This window comes from Equus quagga, chromosome 2 (assembly GCF_021613505.1).
Source record: "Equus quagga isolate Etosha38 chromosome 2, UCLA_HA_Equagga_1.0, whole genome shotgun sequence".
NCBI classification, from domain to species: Eukaryota; Metazoa; Chordata; class Mammalia; order Perissodactyla; family Equidae; genus Equus; species Equus quagga.
In genome coordinates, this window is record NC_060268.1 from 71,997,952 (window position 1) to 72,018,066 (window position 20,115).

General features: G+C 39.4%; 1 protein-coding gene across 6 annotated transcripts in view; it reads left to right on the plus strand.

Annotated features, from left to right (window-relative positions):
• Positions 1 to 20,115, plus strand: part of HERC2 (HECT and RLD domain containing E3 ubiquitin protein ligase 2) — a 270,577-nt gene that overhangs the window by 642 nt on the left and 249,820 nt on the right. For all 6 annotated transcript variants that reach the window (XM_046653926.1, XM_046653932.1, XM_046653929.1 and 3 more), the window contains exons 2-3: positions 88 to 189; positions 10,535 to 10,649. In XM_046653926.1, coding sequence (XP_046509882.1) covers positions 118 to 189; positions 10,535 to 10,649 — 187 coding nt within the window. In that variant the 5' untranslated portion in view covers positions 88 to 117. The remainder of the gene's footprint in view (positions 1 to 87; positions 190 to 10,534; positions 10,650 to 20,115) is intronic.

The window sequence follows — 20,115 nt, forward strand, 5'->3', positions numbered from 1 at the left end:
TTGCCGCATTAAACCTTGGGGGAGGGTCTTTGTAAAATACTGAAAAGATTTGTAAAGTGATCGTCACCATTTCTCTTTTACTTGCAGGTCTGACAACTGGGAGGATTTGGAGGGAAGATGCCCTCTGATTCTTTCTGTTTGGCTGCCCAGGCTCGACTTGACTCCAAATGGTTGAAAACGGATATCCAGGTGGGTTTTTGTACATACCTTTCTATTGGTGTGTTCCTGCCTCCATATTTAAATATCTGGTTAAGTCTTTCCTTAGGATATGTAAAGGGATGCAAATCGGATCTTGCCATATTAGAGAAGCCGGTTTATTTTCTATTAATTAAAATGTATCTTTTATTGTATCAATTTTTATTGCTATTTTTATAGATTTTGCGTGGCTACATTTTAGTTACACTCATTTGTAAGTGCAAGAAACTTGAGATCTAGTTATGTGAAAATTTTTCCTGTTACCGTTTTTTAAGAGGTCTATCATTTTTAGCCACATCTTGGTGACTGTTTAGTGATAGTTTTTGAGATGTGGAGTTAATTAGGTGAGGGGGAGAAGTGACATGCAGTAATTATGTTCTGTAGAAGCTCACTCATTTTTATGGTCTCTTGTGTTTGTGCTTCTGGACAGACAGGAGTTCAGCTGAGCTGTTTGTTTTGTATTTCTGATTGGTCTTAGAAGAGTGCTCATATTTTCACATCAAGAACATCTGAAAACAAAGTATTGGCCTTAGATTCTCTCATGTATGATTTAGTAAGGTAATTGAAAGCTTGTGCATAAATTATCAAATAAATAATAGCAGTAATGTTTCTGTAGACTATTCTTTACCCCAAGTTAGTTATGTTTGCAAATGGTTCCGAAAAACTACAAATTACCAGCAAAGTGTCTGAAATATTTGGTAGTATATGTGTATTTTTTTCTCTTCCCTGAGGTTAACCATTTTAAGTATTTCTCAAGTAATCTGACTTTTTAAATACAATCTTACATACTGCATGATAGTTTATCGAGTCATGTGTTCTGTAAACAGTTGATCATAGGTACTTGTAGTGAAGCATTATTGTTCCTCCTTACCTTTTTTTTTTCCTTAAGTGTTGAGTCCTGGCAGGTATGAGAGCCACATGTTTAGAACTGTGTTGTGGATGATGGGATTGTTATTAGTGTAATGTTAGATAAGGAAAGCACAAAGAATTGGGTCAAGAATTGGCATAGTAGTGACTCTTGGTTTGTTTTTGTTTAAACGTTACTTTTTATGTAGCAGTTACTGTCTATTTTTCTTTGTCATCTCTTTTTTTTTTAAATGGGGCATGGGGAGGTGAGAGATCAGTAATTTCTTATTTCTGAAATCTTGAGATTCAAGCAAACTGATTGTTTTTATATTAGTTTTTATGTATTTTGTGAAACTTGTTGAAGTAAAGAACTTTACCTAAAGAAGTTTTTTTTTTCTTGGTAATCATAATTGAATAACTGCTAAATATGAGTTTTTGCATCTTGATCTAAAACCAGTTTAATGTTGAATTGAGTGCCTTTGATGAGTCAGGCAGATATACATAAAAAGAAACACCACTTATAGTTTAGAGCGCTTACCATTTTACTTTTGATTTATTCAGTGTAATATACGATGCTTGGCCCTTCTTAGACATTTTGCATGTTATTCAGAAGTCTTCCCAACTCCTAGGAATAAGTGAAGAGACCTAGGTTTTGCATAGTACACCAGAGGAAAAACGTGTTATGGGCATTGAAGCTATTTAATATTGTGAAAAAAGTGATTGCTGGCCTTGGTTTTATACCACTTCTCCAGCGTGCTTGTGAAATGAGAGGAATGAATGTTGCTGTTTTACCCTAAGGAATTGCTTAGAGTTTCACTTGTTGGAATCCTTCCTGCAGACACACATTGCGGATGCCAGCCTCATACTGACAGGTTTTACCCTTTTCTTGTTGGGGATGTCTCTCCCACCTGGCACGGGAAGCATCTCATTCCTTAGGTAGGGCTTTTCTATTGGAAACAGAATTGACACCTGGGTAAAGAATAACGTGGGATAGAAAGGTGTTTCTTAACCACAGGATTTAGCAAATCTGTTTTCTATGGCCGTTTTTGTTTGAAGTGCCCTTGAAGTTTTTAGTGACTTTAGAAAGGAAAAATTTTTGGAGACTGAAAACTTTTAGTGTATGTGTGTTATGAAGAACAAAGACACTGATCCTAGACTTTCTTGATCCTAGATATTTAGATACCTCAGGCCTAGGTCCTTGCAACCAGCTGCCTCTAATGGAGTGTCTGTTATATGGCAGGCATATATCTGGTTTTTACATATATAAAACTTTTAGTTTTTCAACACTCTTTTCTGATTGTTGTGTATCTCTTGAATTGCCTTGTTTTCCTTCACACTTCTCTTGAAAATGCAGTAAAATATAGAGCTAAGAGGTGTTAGCTACATAGTCACTACCATTATCATTTTTATCTTTTTAGTAAAAGTTCTTCTGTCTGAAGTGATTGGTAGTTTCTTAGTGAGCCAGAAAGTCAGTTAAGCAAAGGAACTATAAAAGATAGTACATGACACCTTAAAAGCTTTTTTTTTTTAAGATTGGCACCTGAGCTAACAGCTGTTGCGAATCTTTTTTTTTCCTGCTTTTTCTCCCCAAAGCCCCCCAGTACATAGTTGTATATTGCAGTTGTAGGTCCTTCTAGTTTTGTTATATGGGACACCACCTCAGCATGGCTTGATGAGCAGTGCTAGATCCACGCCCAGGATCTGAACCCGTGAAACCCTGGGGCTCTGAAGTGGAGTGCACGAACTTAATCACTCGGCCACAGGGCTGGCCCCTGTTAGTCTTTTTAAAAGAACTAGCTTTTAGCTTTGGTGCTTGGAAAAGACTAATAATAGTGATAGAGGAAAGAAAACGAGTTTACCATCAGACTTTGACAACAAGGCTTTATGCAGAAGAAAATTGAGTAATGTATTTAAGGTACCCGAAAAAAGAAAATGTGAGCCAAGGATTTTATGTTCTAGCAAAACTGGCTTTTCAGGTAAAAAAGACACCAACTTATCATTGAGCAAGAACTCAGGAAACATTGTTCCCATGAGCCCTTCCCCAGGAATTGAATAGAGAAATATCTTTAGATAACTGAATGACTGTAGATTGACAGGAATACTGGTGGTGGGCATTAAACATACAGTTAACGTGTAGATAGAACTGGGAGTGAGTGAGTTCTAAAAGGGAGCAAGCATAACATGTAATAGCTGTATGCTTAGACATGGTAGATTATAGTGTAACTGTTCTGCAGTGTCTAATAATCCTGTGCACTGCAGTTTTCACTTTAGATGTTTTGTTTTTTAATCTCTAGAGGTTTCGTTCAGGTCCTTTTCACATCTTCATTTCTCTTGTCATCCTGTTCATATTTTCCTCTCTATTTGTGAGCATAGGGACCATATCTATAAAAGAGATTTTAACATTCTGGTCTGCTAATTCCATCATCTCTGTCATTTCTGGATTTATTTCTCTTGATTGATTCTGTCTTTTCTATTGATTGATTGCTCTGGTTGGGGGGCATGTTTGCATGCCTGCTAATTTTTTATTGAATACTGAACATTATAAATATTATATTATTCTGTGCTGGATTTTGTTTTATTTCTTTAAAGATTGTTAGTTTTGTTTGGCATGTGTGTAAGTTACTTGGGATCAATTTGATGTTTTCAAAGCTTGACTTTAAGGTTTGTTCAGGCTGATCTAGCATAGCCTTTAGTCTTGGGCTGATTTATCTGCCTTATTAAGGCAATATGCTTTTTAGAACTCTCCCTAATGCTCGGTGTGTTGTAAGATCTTTCCATTCTGGTTGGAAGAAACATGAGCTTTTCCCAGACTGTGAATCATGGGGATTCTGCCCACTCCTTTCTAGCACTTCTTTCCCCAGCCTTGGTAGGTTTCTCAACCCACGCCCAGATCAGTACTCAGCCAAAGACTCAAGGGGTCCCCCCCTGCGCATCTTCAGAAATCACTCTTCTCTGTAGCTCCCTCCTCTCCTGTATTCTTGTCTTTTGACCTACTAATAGCTGATCCGTCTCCTCAACTCATCAAGACCTCTGGGCTCTATCTGGGTTCCCATTTCCTGTGTTGCAGCCTGGAAGCTGCTTCTAGACAGTAAACTTGAGCACTTGTAGGTCTTCGTTTGTTGCCCTTCTTGGGATCACAGTTCTGGGCTGTCAGTTGTCTCATGTTTGAAAAAAGCTGTTTGCTGTATTCTGTCTGATTTTCTAGTTGATTACAGCAGAGAGGTAATTCCTAAAGAAGTTAATACTTTATAGGCAGAAGCACAGGCCCTCCCAATCTACTTTTAATCTCATTCATTGAGTTCTTAATTTTAGATATTCTATTTTTTGGTTCTAGAATTTCCATGTTTTTGTTTAAATGAATTTTATTGAGGTATAATTATATTTTTTAAAAAACGTCTATTTTGAATGTTTAGTTTGAAGTGTTTTGGCAGTTTGCTCAACTGCCACATTAGGTACTTTTTTATAATTTCCAGTTCTCTTTTGAAATTTTCAGTCTGATCTCTTAATTACCTGAACAGTCAAACCTTGTGTAGTCTCTTTAGATTCCTTGACTGTATCTCCCATTCCCTCTGGGTTGACACTCCATGCCTGTGGGCTGCCCTTCCACTTTCAGTCTTGGTTGTAATGTCACACGACAGGGTGTGGGTTATAGCTTCCCAGCTGCCGACCACAGAACCGATGACACAGCCTAGAAGGTGAGAGAGCAGGAGCTAGCTCCCTATGGGGTGAACATTCACAAGTTAGCAAGGAAAGCTTAGGGAACAGGGTGTTTTAATTCTTCCCTCCTAGGACTGTTCTGTGGTTTCTTCTTGCAAACCTTGTAGAAGAGTCCCACATGCCTAATGAATGTGTCTGCTGTATCTGCAGCTCACTGTCTAGTGGGGGCCAGTGCAGTAACACGGAGTTAGCAGACTTTCTGTAAAGGGCCAGGTAGTAAATATTTCTCTGGGCCATACTTTCTCTGTAACAGCTACTCAGCCTTGCTGCTGTCGTGTGGAAGCAACCGCAGATGATACATAAACAAGTGAGTGTGGCTGGATTGCAATAAAACTTCATGGATACTGAAGTCTGAAAGTCATAATTTTCATGTGTCACAAAATGTTTTCCTCCTGTTGGTTGTTTTTTGACTGTTGAAAAATGTGAAAACCATTCTTAGCTGTGGGCCATATATAATCGGTGGTGAGCCAGGTTTGGCCTGTGGGCCGGGCCATAGTTTGCTGTCCCCTGTGGTAACATGCTGCTTCAGGTGCTTCACGTGTCCCTTTTCCTGCCTACTCCTTTCCCCTCCCCTCACTGCTCTGGGCTGGCACCTGCCAAGTAAAGTGTCAGCACTTTAATCCATTGATTGAAGTCCATCCTCAGGCTCTCCTAAAAAGGACAAAGTCTGTGTCTGTATTTTTATTTTCTGGGTCCACTCTTGATTTGTTTCTGTTGTCTTCTGTTTTTTTCATTTTCGATCATGTGGTCTTGTCTTATCCATTATTATTTTTGTTTGAGTTCTAGATATTGTATATGAAACATTCTGATTATTTGAGACGCTGTGTCATGATATCCTCCTCTAGAGATGATCTGCCAGACTAGCAGCACTAGCAATCCCAGGTCATTGCTGAGCAGTTGGGAACTGAGATGATTCAAAACTGGGCTCCTTCCCTGGGAAGGCTGGTCTTCTTCCACCTCAACTGTACTTGTGGTGTATGACCCTTTGAAATTCCATTTATATCATGGTGTGTTTACCAAGCCTCTCTCCTGTGAGGACCCTGGCTCCAGCCTGTTTCTCAGCAGCATCTCTGTTCCACTCTTGGTCTCAGCCCTGCTTGTGGAATTGGCAGGTGCCTCTCAAGAGGCAGCCTTTGGCTCGCTGGGCTGTCCTCCTGTCTTGAGCTCAGGCTTGCTCTTCCTTGCTGCTGAATGTCTTCAAACAGATGTACTTTATGTTTCTCTCTGACCTTCCCAGTTGTTCTAGAGACTTATTCTTAAAATTTTTTGGAATTTTATGTTGTCGTTTGTTCAGTAGGTGCTTAGTATTTTTCTGCAAGATAAAGAAAAAAGCCAGTTACCTTTACTTTAGTCATCTGCAAATACTTGAACAGATTACATTTCAGGCATATATCAAAGATAGTAAAAACAAACATTTTCTAATCTATAAGGTAATCAAAATGCCATGTATTCATTTGCCATATTCTAATTTGGATTTTGCCTAATTATACAGTTCTGAAGTAGTCATTTTAATAGATACCTTAACCTTAAGGGTTGGCTTGTTCAATCCTGTTTGGTGGTCAAGTGTTCATCGCAGTTGTGTGGGGGCTTGATGGCTCCTGGAGGCATCCTACCGGTGTGTGTGGGTACATGTTGTGGTGTTGGTGAGAAGAGAGGGAGTTAGGCTTCTTCCCAAATCGTACCTCTGATAGCTTCGGTGTTGTGTGATCTTGGTCAAGTCATTGAACCTCAGAGCTTCATTTTACTGTCCCTCAAGAACTGAGCTTATTAATATCCCCCTTGCTGACTTCTGTACAAAGAAAGTTAAAATTTAAAACCTATGTTATCATCCATTGGGAACTTTTATGTAAGTTAGCTACTAATGAAGGCTAGCTAATTATAGACAGTTGTACAACTACTCAAATTGGCAAATTGAAGTGATTTTTATTTCCTGTACAGGATGTTCTTACAATGCCCTGATTATTTTCCAGTTTTCCTGGCTTCTTTGCCTCAGGAATCCTGTGCTTCCCTCCCAGGGCCCTGGAATGCTCTCTCAGGCTTCGTCTCTTCCTTCCACAGTTTAGCTCTTTCAAGACCTCTTCCCCAGAGGCTTGCTTTGTTGCCTTAGTAATGTTCCTACTTGCTCAAATCCTTTAAGATACCTGAACCTTGTACTTTGAATGGTGGTTACTCGGGTGCTTGGCTCATTTCCATCTTTGGGTCCTCACCTCCTAGGAGGCTTCCACAGTGTATGTCCCTCTAGACACCCAGTCTCTACCTTCCACACAGTCTCAACCCTGCTTTCTCCCAACACCCAAGTGGTGATTGGGCATTAATAATAATTCTTGTTTCCACGTAAACTTGGCTTCTTCAGGGGCTTATTCTTTAAATGGTTCATCTTTTGGCTTTTTCTTTTTCTTTTTTATAGCTCTAAACACCAATGGTTTTCAACCTAGGCTGCACCCAAAAACAGTGATGCCTGGACCTCAGCCACCCTGGGGTAATCCCAGTGTGCAGTCAGAGCTGAGGACATTGGTCTACCCTCTCTCCTTGGGTGTTGACATCTTCTCCAGGCCATGGTCTACAGCCCATTTGCTGACAACTCCCAGATTTGAATTTCTAGCCCTGAACACTCTGCTAAGATCTAGATTTGTATTTACAGTGTGTGTGTGCACGTGCTTGTGTCTGTGTGAGTGAGCATATGTGTGTGTGTGCACATGCATGTGTGCACGGGGAAAGGATCTCTACATTTATGTTCAGTAGTTAGTGAAAATCTCAGTGGTTAAACTGAGCAAATTCTCTCATTCCGATTCTGTTCCCTACCTCTTTTTTCACTTTTGACATCTGATCTGTCTCATTATCTGAAATGTCTTAAATACTCTACTTTTCTTGTCTTGGCTTAGGCTCTCATCCTTTTTTAGGGGGTTCTTGACAGAGGCCTCTTAAGTTATTTTCTCTTTTTCTTGTTTCTTCTTCTTTCTCCATCCATTACACTAACAGAATTATGACCTAAGGCGTAATCATTTATCCCCTCGAGTGCCTAAAGATGGTGTGTACCCACTGGAGCATGGGATGCACACGGCTGTTTAGTCTGACCACTGTTTGCCTCCCAGCCTCTTGTGGCTGTGTGGGGACTGGACTTAACCCCAGCGCAGGTCTTCACTACCCTCCTGTTACCCAAATGAGTAGATGAGCCTTTTCATTCCCTCATTAAAACGTCAGGGGCCCTGAATGCTTGCGGCTCACTTTTTAGGAAGGAGTTTACTTCTCTTGTCAGTTGATACTTTTGCCACAGGTCATTTGTTTTGGTCCCAAGTATGTTTATGGCAGTTATCTTGTTAGCGATGTGAACAGATAAAATATGAGTGATGAAAGAAAGCTGTTGTGTCTGTGAAAACTAAGTTGGATGCTGAACTGGTTTTCTGTTGCTGTGTAAGAAGTCACTGACCCCAAGTTTAGCAGCTTAAAACAATTCACCTTTACTCTCTCTCTCGGTTTTTGTGGGTCGGGAGTCTGGCCATGGCTTAGCTGGGTCTTATGCTTTGGGTCTCACAGGTTGCTGTCTGGATGTTGGCCATGCTGTACGCTCATCTGGGATCTCATTGGGGTCCTCGTTGGCAGAATTCAGTTCGTTGTGGTTGTGGGACTGAGTCATGTGCTCCTAGAGGCTGCCCTCCTTCATAGGTAACTCATGGCAGTTTGCTCTTCACTGCTGTAGAGTGTCTTTTCTGGATAGCCCCATCTTTTTAAGAGCTTTCACTTGATTAAATAGGACCCCTAGGATAATCTTCCTTTTGATTAACTGGTGTGAGACCTTAATTATATCTGAGAAATTCCTTCACCTTTGCCGTAGTAGGAAACAAAATCTGGTCAGAGATGTGATGTTCCATCCTATTCGCAGGTTTGGCCCACACTCAGACAGTGGATTACACCAGATGTGTGTGCATCAGGGGGCTAGGATCTTGAGGATTGTCTTAGAGTTTTGCCTACTACACATGCTTTGGCTAAAAGTGAGATCCTAAAAAAATTACTTGTACAGGTTAGGTGAGAGAGAACTGTAAAGGATTGGGAGAAAAGTCTTGAAAGTCTGGAAGAATTCTATAATTGCTCACAAATTGCCCTTCAATTCTTGCTTCATTTAAAGAAACTGAGACTGGGAATAGTGGATGCTTAATGAGTGTAGTGCATGCCGGAATGATGATGAGGAACGAGTTAGTGGACTCGTGAACAAAGAAAAGGCTCTGGCTTTCCTTTAAAGATTTTATTTTTTATCTTTTATTTTCTTAAAAGATTTTATTTTATTTTTTTCCTTTTTCTCCCCAAAGGTCCCCGGTACATAGTTGTATATTCTTACTTGTGGGTCCTTCTAGCTGTGGCATGTGGGGTGCCACCTCAGCATGGCCTGATGAGCGGTGCCATGTCCATGCCCAGGATCCGACGCAGGGAAACCCTGCGCCACCACCGCAGAGCGCGAGAACTTTACCACGCGGCCATGGTGCCGGCCCCTGGCTTTCCTTTAAAAGATAGGCAAACAGATGCGTCTGTTTTAGTGTAAAGTATCTTGTTTGTCTGATAAGAGGGCTTCTGTTGCACGTGTAGTTTTCAGAATGGATGTCTTCTTTGGGTGTCTACTATGCCTCTGCTCCTCACTGGCCGCTTGCTCTGGGAAGGCTTTTCTGACTCCCAAATGCTGACAAGCAAGAGCACTTTTGTTTTTTCTTTGAATATCACTATAGACTCATGTGCTTTTGTTTCCTTTTGCAGTCCAGTGCAGTTGTTACGTATTTTGATGCTCAAAATTGTTCTAAATTTGACCAGTAGAGTCTCCATTAGGCTTTGAACAACCACTTTTTTGGTGCAAACATAAGATATTCCAGGCTCATCTGCCTTGGTCCTCAAATCAGCCTTTTGTCCAAGAGCCTGGGTTTCATTTAGTGGGAAGTGGTATGTAGAAACCAATATCTGGGTGCTGGGTGTACTCATTGCTGCCCCAGTGCCATTGATTCTAAGTCCTTTCCAAAGATAGAGCAAGCAGATATATTCAAATATAAATTTATATTGAGATTTCTAATTCAAATTGTTCTTAAAAATTTCCTCGATTTTTATCTCTTTTACACTTAAAACCTTATAGTTTCTGGTAACACTAACATACTTTATCATAAACATAGGTTTTATTATATCAACATTGCTTTATTATACACTATGCATGAAATACTTTTAAAATTTTAATGTTGATATTATGATTATCAATAATACCAATGAGAAGTTTAAGATTGTTTTCCCTTAGAGTATATCTGACTAAAGATGTATAGTTCAAAAGGCCCTTGAAATACTTTTTCTTTTTGATAAACATAGGTTGATTTGCTTGTTACCAGTTGTAGGTTGTGCTTTTTTATGATTTAATTTTAATTTTTGAAGATGAAAATATAGTTATATGTTTTAGAAGTTACGATATGTAAGGTTTACTCAAAATCTTGTTTTCATTCCTCTCCTGCCTTCTGTTTGTTTTGCCCTTCCCATCTCCTCGTACCTGATCATTGTCATTTGTTTCTGTTTATCTGTCCAGAGCATGAATGCTCCTGTGTCTTTTTTCTTCTATCTAATGCAAAAGTTAGCATAGTATATACACTATTATGCACTGTGCCTTTTTCACTTAGCTATATTTCTTGGGATGATTTTCATTAAATGTTGAATGATTGAATAAATAAGAGAAAATGAGATTTTTTTAATATCTTTCTTTAGGAATTGCATATTGAGCATGATCACTCTGTAAGTTGATCTTATTTATCATTGGCAGCTTGCATTCACAAGAGATGGGCTCTGTGGTCTGTGGAATGAAATGGTTAAAGATGGAGAAATTATATATACTGGGACGGAATTAACCCAAAACGGAGAGCTTCCTCCTAGAAAAGGTAAGGGCCTTTAACTAGTGTTTTTCACTTCATAAAGACCTTTATAAATTGTATGCTATAGAAATTTTGCAATGTGCTTGCTATAGGAATAGTAGCATCTGAGCGTATCTCTTTGAAGTTTTGTTTTTGCTTTGGTGAGTGTTGTCTAAATGATAGTTAATATTACAAGCTGCCTGGATTTCATTGTTCTATGTGAGTTGAAGGCCTTTCCATTGCAAAACCACCCCAGTGTGGTATCCTTCCTCTGATGTCTCAATTGCAGCTTATAGGAACTCCAATTAATATTTCGTCTTTTAAGTTTTGAAATAAATCTTGCCTTGGCTAACTGTAATAGTAATTATTATAAGATTGAGTAGAAATAATTATTCCTAAAGTTTTTCCTGTATGACTGTGCTGTGGGAGTGCACAAAACACTTTTTTTGGAAGCCTTTGGCCTGTACACTGGACTTGATCCCTTATTTTACTATATCTTGTTGTCTATGCAAGGACATACCAGTGAACACTCTTATTTAGGCCAATAGTTATGAAAACTCAACGAGACTCTATCATTCAGTTGTTCTTGACTGCGGCTGTGAGTCAGAATCACTGTTGAGGCTTTAAAAAGAAATGGATGCCTGTACCCACCTCAGACCTGTGGAATCTGAAAAGCCACACTTGAGACCCACTGCTGAAGTTCATTAGTCCCACTATTTGAAAGTCATCAAGATGGATAACATGTTACTTTAGAAAGTAGTTCCTTTTCTCTTTGTGGAATGAATTGGGGGATAGTGTCCACTTGAAAATACATTGGAAAAACATATCTGATATGTCACATAAAAATATAAATCTTTTCAATTACAGCTGAAACAACAGTTTAGCAGAGTTAGCTCTTTTTTTCTGATATTTTATTGTGAAAATTTTCACACACACAGAACTTCTGAAGATCTACACAGCAAGCTGCACATTCACCCCCCAGATCCTACCATCAGCATTTCTCTCCCTTGGTTTATCTCAGGGCTTCCTGGCTTTCCATCCCTCTGTCCATCAGTGCGTTTTTCCCACTCCTTAGGTACTTAATGCATATCATTAACTCAACAGGGTTCAGTTTTATATTTTGTCTTTAAGGTAAAATTTATGCATAATGAAATGCATTTTTTTTTTGCTGAGATTAAGTTTGGTGTGCTCTGCTTTGGCGGCCTGGCTTCAGTTCCCGGGTGTGGACGTACACCACTCATCTATCAGTGAAATGCATATATTTTAAGTTTACTAGTCCACAAGTTTTGACAGATGTAATCTGTGTAAGATAAACCTCTTTCAATGTTACTCTCACTCAGAAAGTTCCCTGGTGCCCCTTCCTGGCCCCTTCTGCCCTGAGGCAACCACTGGTCTGATCTTTCTCTACTGCTGATTAGTTTTGCTGTAAGTGGAATCACGTAGTCATGTGTGCTCTTTTGTGTCAGGCTTTTTTTACTCTGAGGTTTTAGTGGTTTCGGTAGTTCATTCTATATATTTTTAAGTTTTATACCTCATTTTCCCAGCCCTCCAGTATTTGATAATGAAGTAAAATAGTGTTTCCCAAAATGTTTTTTGTGAAATGCTGGTTTTAAAAGATGCTCTGAGAAAAACTAATTACATGGAAAAATCCGAAGTATATCTTATTCATTACATTTGATGAATATTTTTTGTTTTTTGTTCTTTTAAAAATCATGTGGTTAGAAAGCACAGCATAATTATTCTTTATGTAGATCCCAAGTGAATAGTTTTTTGGGTTCATTTTTTTGGCATTCAGTAAAAGTTTCTATTTTTAGTGTGGCATGTTGTGTGCTTTCTCTTATTAGAAAATACTTTAATACATACCAAATTTCATTTTTAAGACTGTGCACTTATATGTTGGTTGTACTGTAGCTAATTGTGAGGAAAATACAGATTAGAGTAGAAGTTCCTTCAATGCACAGTTTTTCTACTGTATTTCCCTAAGGAATCAATTACTTTCTTCCACACGCAACCACCCGAGGGTGGGTTTTACTCTTGTCAAGCTTGATCCCTTCATGGTCTATTTCTGGGAAATAGCAGCTTTTAATAATTGCACTTCACCTGGGATAAACTTTCCTTACTTTCTTTTGCAATCACATTTAGAATTTTCTGGTCCTACTGATGAGGAAAGAAAGCTACCTCCTAGATAGTAAGCTTCTGTGTTTACTTCTTCTGGGAGCCTGTGCCACAGAAGGCAGGTTCCGGATAAGGCTGGATTATGGTCTTAGACTTTTTCAAGTGAAGGTTTATTACTAGCACCCTCTTTGGGGTTGTTTGTGTTTATTATTTTGAGGGAAAGTAGAAGAGAGAATAAGATGTAAAGAAAGGAAAGTTAGGAGGCTGCTAAAAGATATGCTAACCTTATTTTTTATTTTTCTCTATTGCTGGTCTTGTGTAAAGAATTTATCATGAGCCGTTTCATTTATCATAAACCTTTTCAGTCTATGCAGATAGTGGAAATAATATTAGTCAGTACTTTTCTTAGATGTATCTTTTCTTGAAAGTATTTCCTAATTATTTCGTTTAATCCTCAACTCTACCAAGAAATGGAGGCCACATTTGTACAAATAACAGGAGGCAGAGCTAGAAATTGAAGCCAGACCTCTTGAAAAAGTTTCATTGCTATTTCCATTACACTAAAAATGTAATTTACTGACATCAGGACTAATTTTTTGTAGTTCCATGAAGCTTGTTTTTTGGCTTTTTCTGGCTTCATATTGTACATTAGTGTGGTAATTGTTTTGAGGTTTTTTTGGGTCAGTATTCTTTAGTTGTTATGTGTTCCAATTTTAAGAGCCCAGAGATGAGTTTTTGATTTTTTTATGGAACATGAGTTTTTCCATTATATCTTGTGCCAATTGACAACTTTGCTTCTGGTTTTATCGTTTTTTTTTTGGAACGTGTAAAAAGCATTAAATATGGTCTTTCCCTCCAAGTAACTCATGATTATTTAGAGAAAAAAGGTGTCCACATACCAAGGTATATAACAGGACGACAAAGACCTCATGATGTCACCCACACCCAGGGCTGGAGGAGTTCAGGGGTGGAGCATTTCCTGTGGTTGCGTAGTAGTCAGGGAGACCTGGCCTGGGCTTGAGAGACGGTGGCCTGTGGTGTCACAAGGAAAAGGCCAGCACAGAGGATTGGAAAAAGCAGAACTGGCAGTGGGTGTGCAGGGGTGACAGGGAGCAGTGAACAGGGAGCAGCAGGAGTGGATTGGGCCAGACTGGAGAGAATCGTACTCCTTTGAGTGCCCTGCTACATCTAAATCCTGGAGGGTGTGCCTGCTGATGCAGTGGACCCAGGTGACATGTTTATGCACTAAAGGTTAAAAGCCAATGCACAGAGGGCCATGAGTGTTAGGAAAAGTAGTCAGGTCTCTATCCTCCTAGCTGTGGGGAGCTCAGAGAATTCAATCCTGATTCCTTAGCTCAAGGGTTCTCAAACTCTCTTGCTTCTCAGGATCACCTGGACCTCTTCGTCAGACACCCTTGGCTGGCCCCCTTCAGCACACTCCCCCCAACCCCGTCCCGAGTTTCTGATTCCTTAGAGTTGGAGTGGGGCCTGCATTTCTAATATGTTTCCAAGTCCCACTGATGACACTTGTTTTTCAAAGTGTATGTCATGTCTGCACAGGCACAGTCTATTAGATTGGGAGTTAGAGACCCAGAGGAAAGGAAAATTGCTCTTTAGCAAATAGAACATTAAAAAAACCAACAATATTCCAAAGCAAATAACCACAATTAAATTTCCCTCATAAATTTATTCTTTCCTCCATAATTAATTCTTTCTGCTTTGGATTTTGAGTTCTTTATGGAAAGCTTAACCCACCCTTGGGAGTCTGCCTGGTATCTACTGGAAGCAGTGCTCTCAGCTTCTGCTGGAGTCTGTTCCCTATATGATTGGTAACTCCATTGAGGCTCTGTGATTGTTTTTGTTTGTTGAAGACCCAATTTCTGGCCTTTAGCTTTGGAAGGAAGCAGACGATAAGACTCATGGCTCTGGTTAATTGATTACACTTAGCAACAGTATCAGAAAGGACAAAAGTAAAATTCTTTACAGGGTGAGCTTCATGGCTGTTGTATGAGAATTTGGTCATTGTCCCCCCTGGGGGTTACAACTTAGTACTTAGACATGGATGCATCTCTAGGGCTCCCACTGTCCTGGGAAGTGCAGTGTGTTGTTGTTCTTATATGAAGTTCATCTAGGGAACATGAATTTTCTGTTTGATTTGCTAGCTCATTCCATATTGTGGGCCTGAAGCACAGGGAAGCCCTAATGATAGCAGTGAGTTAATGAAGAAATAAGGAGCATTCCATCTATACCCAATTTTATTTCCAGCCTTCTTCCTGCTTGTGAGTGTTGTATTATGAATTCCATATGTGGAAGCTAGAGATTGTTATTCTGGTCTTCTAGGAAGTTCCAAAGACCATTTGGGTGTAAAATTACTTTGACAGGTCTGATCTTGGAAAGGTGTCATGAAACGCCTTCCAGAGGAGGCTGACCTGGGCTCAAGAGAGGGCTGGCTGTGCTGTGTCTTCTCCAGGCTGGTGGATTGTGGTCACAGAGAGGAAGCCCAGTCTGGTAGTAAAAGGACTCACACGTTTGTTTACTGATTAACTTTGTCAATTCTGACACATTTTTACAGGTTTTGTAACTAAGGCAGATAAAGTTCATTTTCCCTCAAATCTTCTACAGTTTACTCTATCTGCTTACTGTGTCTTACTATCTTCTTTCATTTTTTGGCATAACTAGACATTTTTCTTTAAGACAAAAATTACTGTCTTCCTTGATAGAAACATTCATCATCTTGCTTATGTATTTATATTTCTCTGCCATCATTCTTTCTGGTTTAATCTCAACCATCATCCATATTAATTACAACTTTTACCCAAATTAAATAGCTTCTAATTCAGATAGTGTGTGTTTCTTCTGACATCAAATATATGTCATTTTTCTGGCACCAATCTGTAATTCTCAGACACTAGCTGGGTGTCTAGCAGTTCAAGCCAACTCTGACACTTTACTGGTGTTAGCTCAGGCCCCACAAATTAAGGACTTGGTCCCACAAGACTGCCTACACTTCAGATGCCAGCTGCATGTGGGGTTCTCAGACTACCCACACTTCTACCGGGCTTACTGCAAATTCAGGGGTTTCCATGACTCACTAGATTCATTAGAACAATTCACAGAATGCAGGGAAACACTTTACTTACATTTATTGGTTTATTTTAGAGGATATAACTCAGGAACAGCCAAATGGAAGAGATGCATTGGGCAAAGTATGGGGGAAGGAGCTCTGAGCTTTCATGTCCTCTCTGGGCCCTCCACCCTCCCAGCCACAGGCATGGGTTCACCAACCTAGCAACTCCCCAAATCTTGTGGTTCAAGAGTTTTTATAATTTAATCTCTAGCCTGCCTTCCCCTCTCCTGAGGTCAGGGGTGGGGCTGATAATTCTCACCCTCTAAACCTGTTTGGTCTTACTGGTGACCGTCCCACACCCTGAAGCTATCTAGAATTCCCACCCTGAGTCAGCTCATTAATAAACTCAGGTGTGGTGGAAAGGGGCTCATTATGAATAACAAAAGACACTTTTAGACACTCCTGTCTTCAGTAAATCCCAAGGGTTTTAGGAGCTCTCTGCCGGGAACCTGGGGAAAAGATCAAATGTGTATTTCTATCATACCACAGATAAGAAAAATGGGAAGTAGGTGTTAGAGCATTTTAGCAGAGCTCTGGAGCCCACATTATAAGAGCCCCATTTTACATATTAAACAGGCAAGAAGAACATGCTCCTTAAGAAGTGCAAAGGTGGGGCTGGCCTGTGGTGGAGTGGTTAAGTCAGCGCGCCACCCAGGGTTTCACCGGTTCAGATCCTGGGCACAGACATGGCACTGCTCATCACTTAAAACTAGAATATACTACTCTATACTGGGGGGTTTTGGGCAGAAGAAGAGGAATAAGAAGAAGAAGAAAAGAATTGGCAACAGGTGTTAGCTCAGGTGCCAATCTTTAAAAAAAATAAGAAGTTCAGAGATGTTTTTGCATCTGGCCATGGTGGTAGCCACGAGAGACAAAGGCATGTGTGCATGTATTTGTTAACCTGTGCTTGGTGACTGATGATCTAATATTCTTTCAGCATTTGTTCAGAGGTTCACAGATTAGTTATCGATTAAATCGATTTAATATTGGGCCAGTGTCTTTAAGTTAATGAAAGACTTGAACATTGCTTTTAAGCTAATACACTACAGAACAATATGATTTTTGTTGATACAAAAAACTTTGTCAGAATTTGATAATTCAATTAGAGTGAGTCTATAATCTTTCAATTTCACAGCTTAAACATGTGGAAGTCATGTTGGGTTACCTGATGAGTAAAACTTACGTAGGAAGTTTAGAAAATTTGGATTAACTAGGCTTTCTTGAGAAAACAAACCCAAGGCTTAGAAAACATATATGCTGTGTTATATGTTACACTGTTAGCACGTCAGGGAATGGATTTAGTGCTGTTTTTAACTGGAGTTTTCAAGTCAGTCTGATTTCTCCAGACTTGGGTTATGTGAATTTAGATTTTATATGTAAAAGTGCTTTGACGTTATCAGTTTCTGAGAGATTTTTTTTTTGTTTTCCCCAGCTTTATTGACATATAATTGATGAATATCATTATGTAAGTTTAAGATATACAGTATGATGATTTATTATGCATATATGTTGTGAAATGATTACCCCAATAAGGTTATTTACACCTCCATCACTTTCCGTAATTACCATTTTTTTGTGTGTGGTGAGAACATTTGAGCTTTACTCTTTCAGCAACCTTCAGATAGACAAGACTCTATTGTTAACTATGTCACCATGCTGTATGTTAGAGTCCCCATAACTTATTCCTCTTAAAACTGGAAGTTTGTACCCTTTGACTCACGTCTCCCCATTTCCCCTACCTGCCAATCCCTGGCAACCACCAATCTGTTCTCCTTGAGTTTGGCTTTTTAAAATTCCAGATATAAGTGGAGCATGCAGTACTGTCTTTCTCTGTCTTATTTCACTTAGCATAATGTCCTAATCATCCATGTTGTCTAAATGGCAGGATTTCCTTCTTTTTTATGGCTAAATAATTTATTTATATATATATCTATATATATTGCACTTTCTTTATCCATTCATCCATAGATGGACGCTTAGGTTGTTTCCATGTCTTGGCAATTGTGAATAATGCTGTAGTGAATATCGGGGTACAGATATCTTTTTGAGATAGTGATTTCATTTTTTTTGGATATATACCCAGGAGTGGGATTCCTGGATCTATTTTTAATATTTTTGAGGAACCTCTTACTGTTTTCCACAGTGGCTGTACCACTTTACATTCCCACCAATAGTGTACAAGGGTTCCCTTTCTGAGAAATGTTTTTTCACCCCCTTATAAGACTAACCACTATTTAAAGCATCAGAAATTTATTTCTGAGCCAGCCCTGATGGCCTACTGATTAAGTTCGGCACTTTTACTGCTTCGGCAGCCCGGGTTTGTTTTCCAGTTGTGGAACCATTCCACTGCTCTGTCAGTTGCTGTGCTGTGGCGGTGGCTCACGTAGAAGAACTGGAAGAACTTAGAACTAGGTTATATAGCCATGCACTGAGGCTTTGGGGAGGGAAAAAAAGAAAAAGAGGAAGACTGGCAACAGATATTAGCTCAGGCAGAATCCTTCCCTGCAAAAAAAAATAAGTAAATAAAGGGGAATTTCTTTCTTTCTTTTCTGAGGATTCTTGATTTCCATCTTATTAGATTATATAAGCCTTTGTTGGTATTTTTAAACAATTCACAGTAGGAGTACTATCAGATTTAGTAGACGTCATAGTTAATTTAATAATTCCTTACATAAATATTAAATTGTAATAAAATTATTATCTGTAAGAAAATATGCATACACAATGAAGGGTACTTAATAGTGGTATTTTATATCAAAGGTCTGTTGGCTGTGTAGGATTTTCTGTTGAATGAGTCTGAATTATTTTTAATCATCTCAAGTTCCACCACAGTCTCATCCCCTCCAAAACAAATCCAGTCAGCATTTTGATGTTTGGCCTTGCTGTGAGGTGGTGAGCTGCACAGACCTTGGGGTCAACAGTGGGGTGGCTCTCCTTACCAGCCCAGGGCTCTTGGCAAGATATATGCTCATCGCATTCACTGGGTAGTAAGAAAGACATTTCAGCAATCTGTGATGCCTCAGTAGTAAAATGCACTATTTTTACCACCAGGAGAGAATGTGCTGCTCATGAATCTGATGCATCCTGATCTGACATGCTGAACTTTTGCAAATGTGCATCTTGGGATTGATGAAACACACACCTACTTCATGGGGTTGTTGAGTTGATTAATGAGTGGATTATGATTTATGACGTATGTGGAACAGTGCCCACTTCCCAGTCTGTGCTACTTAAGGGTTTGTGGTTTTCATAGTGGTTGTTTAAGTGCAGGCAGGAGTATCAGTGTCCTGTCTGTTCATGAGTTCTCTTGTCCCTATGAGTCCCTCTGAGTCCCTGTGCCAAACACAGTGCCTGGCACATAGGACGGACCAGTACCTAGGATGAATATGAATGATGTTCACGTTCCCATATTAAATCAGCTTGTAAAGGAACATGCCTGCTCTTAAATCTCTTAAAATTATGTTTGTACTCATTTGTAAATAGAAAAAAAAAATTTCAGTATCATCCAAAAACAAATACAGGATCTCTTTAACTAGTATTTGATTAATTGTGACCCTTAGTGTGATGGTTAATTTTATTTATCAACTTTGCTGGGCCATGGTGCCCAGATATTTGGTCAAATATTATTCTAGATGTTTTTGTGTAGGTGTTTTTTGGATGAGATTCTCATTTAAATCCGTCGACTTTGAGTAAAGTAGATTACCCTCCAAAATGTGGGTGGGCCTCATCTAATCAGTTGAAGAGCCTGAATAGAAAAAGGTCTGACCTCTTGCCAGCAAGAAGGAATTCTGCTCCCAGCCTGCCTTTGGACTAAAACTGTAGTATTAGCTGTTCCCTGGGTTTCCAGCCTGCTGGCCTGCCATGTAGGTTTTGGACTTGCACCTCCACAGTTGTGTCAGACAATTCCTTAAATGTCTCTCTCTCTTTCTCTCTTCCCCTACACATTCTGTTGGCTATTTTTCTGTGGAGCATTCTGAGTAATACAGTTAGTTACCAATAATGTTTTCCTATAGTCTGTTTTTTTTTTTAATTTGAGTTCATATTAGTTTGCATCGTTGTGAAATTTCAGTTGTACATTATTTCTTGTCTGTCACCACAAAAGTGCTCCCATTCACCCCGTGCCCACCCTCCACCCCCTTTCCCCTGGTGACCACTGAACTGTTTTCTTTGTCCATGTGCTTGTTTATACTCTACATATGAGTGAAATCATGTGGTGTTTGTCTTTCTCAGTCTGGCTTATTTCACTTAGCA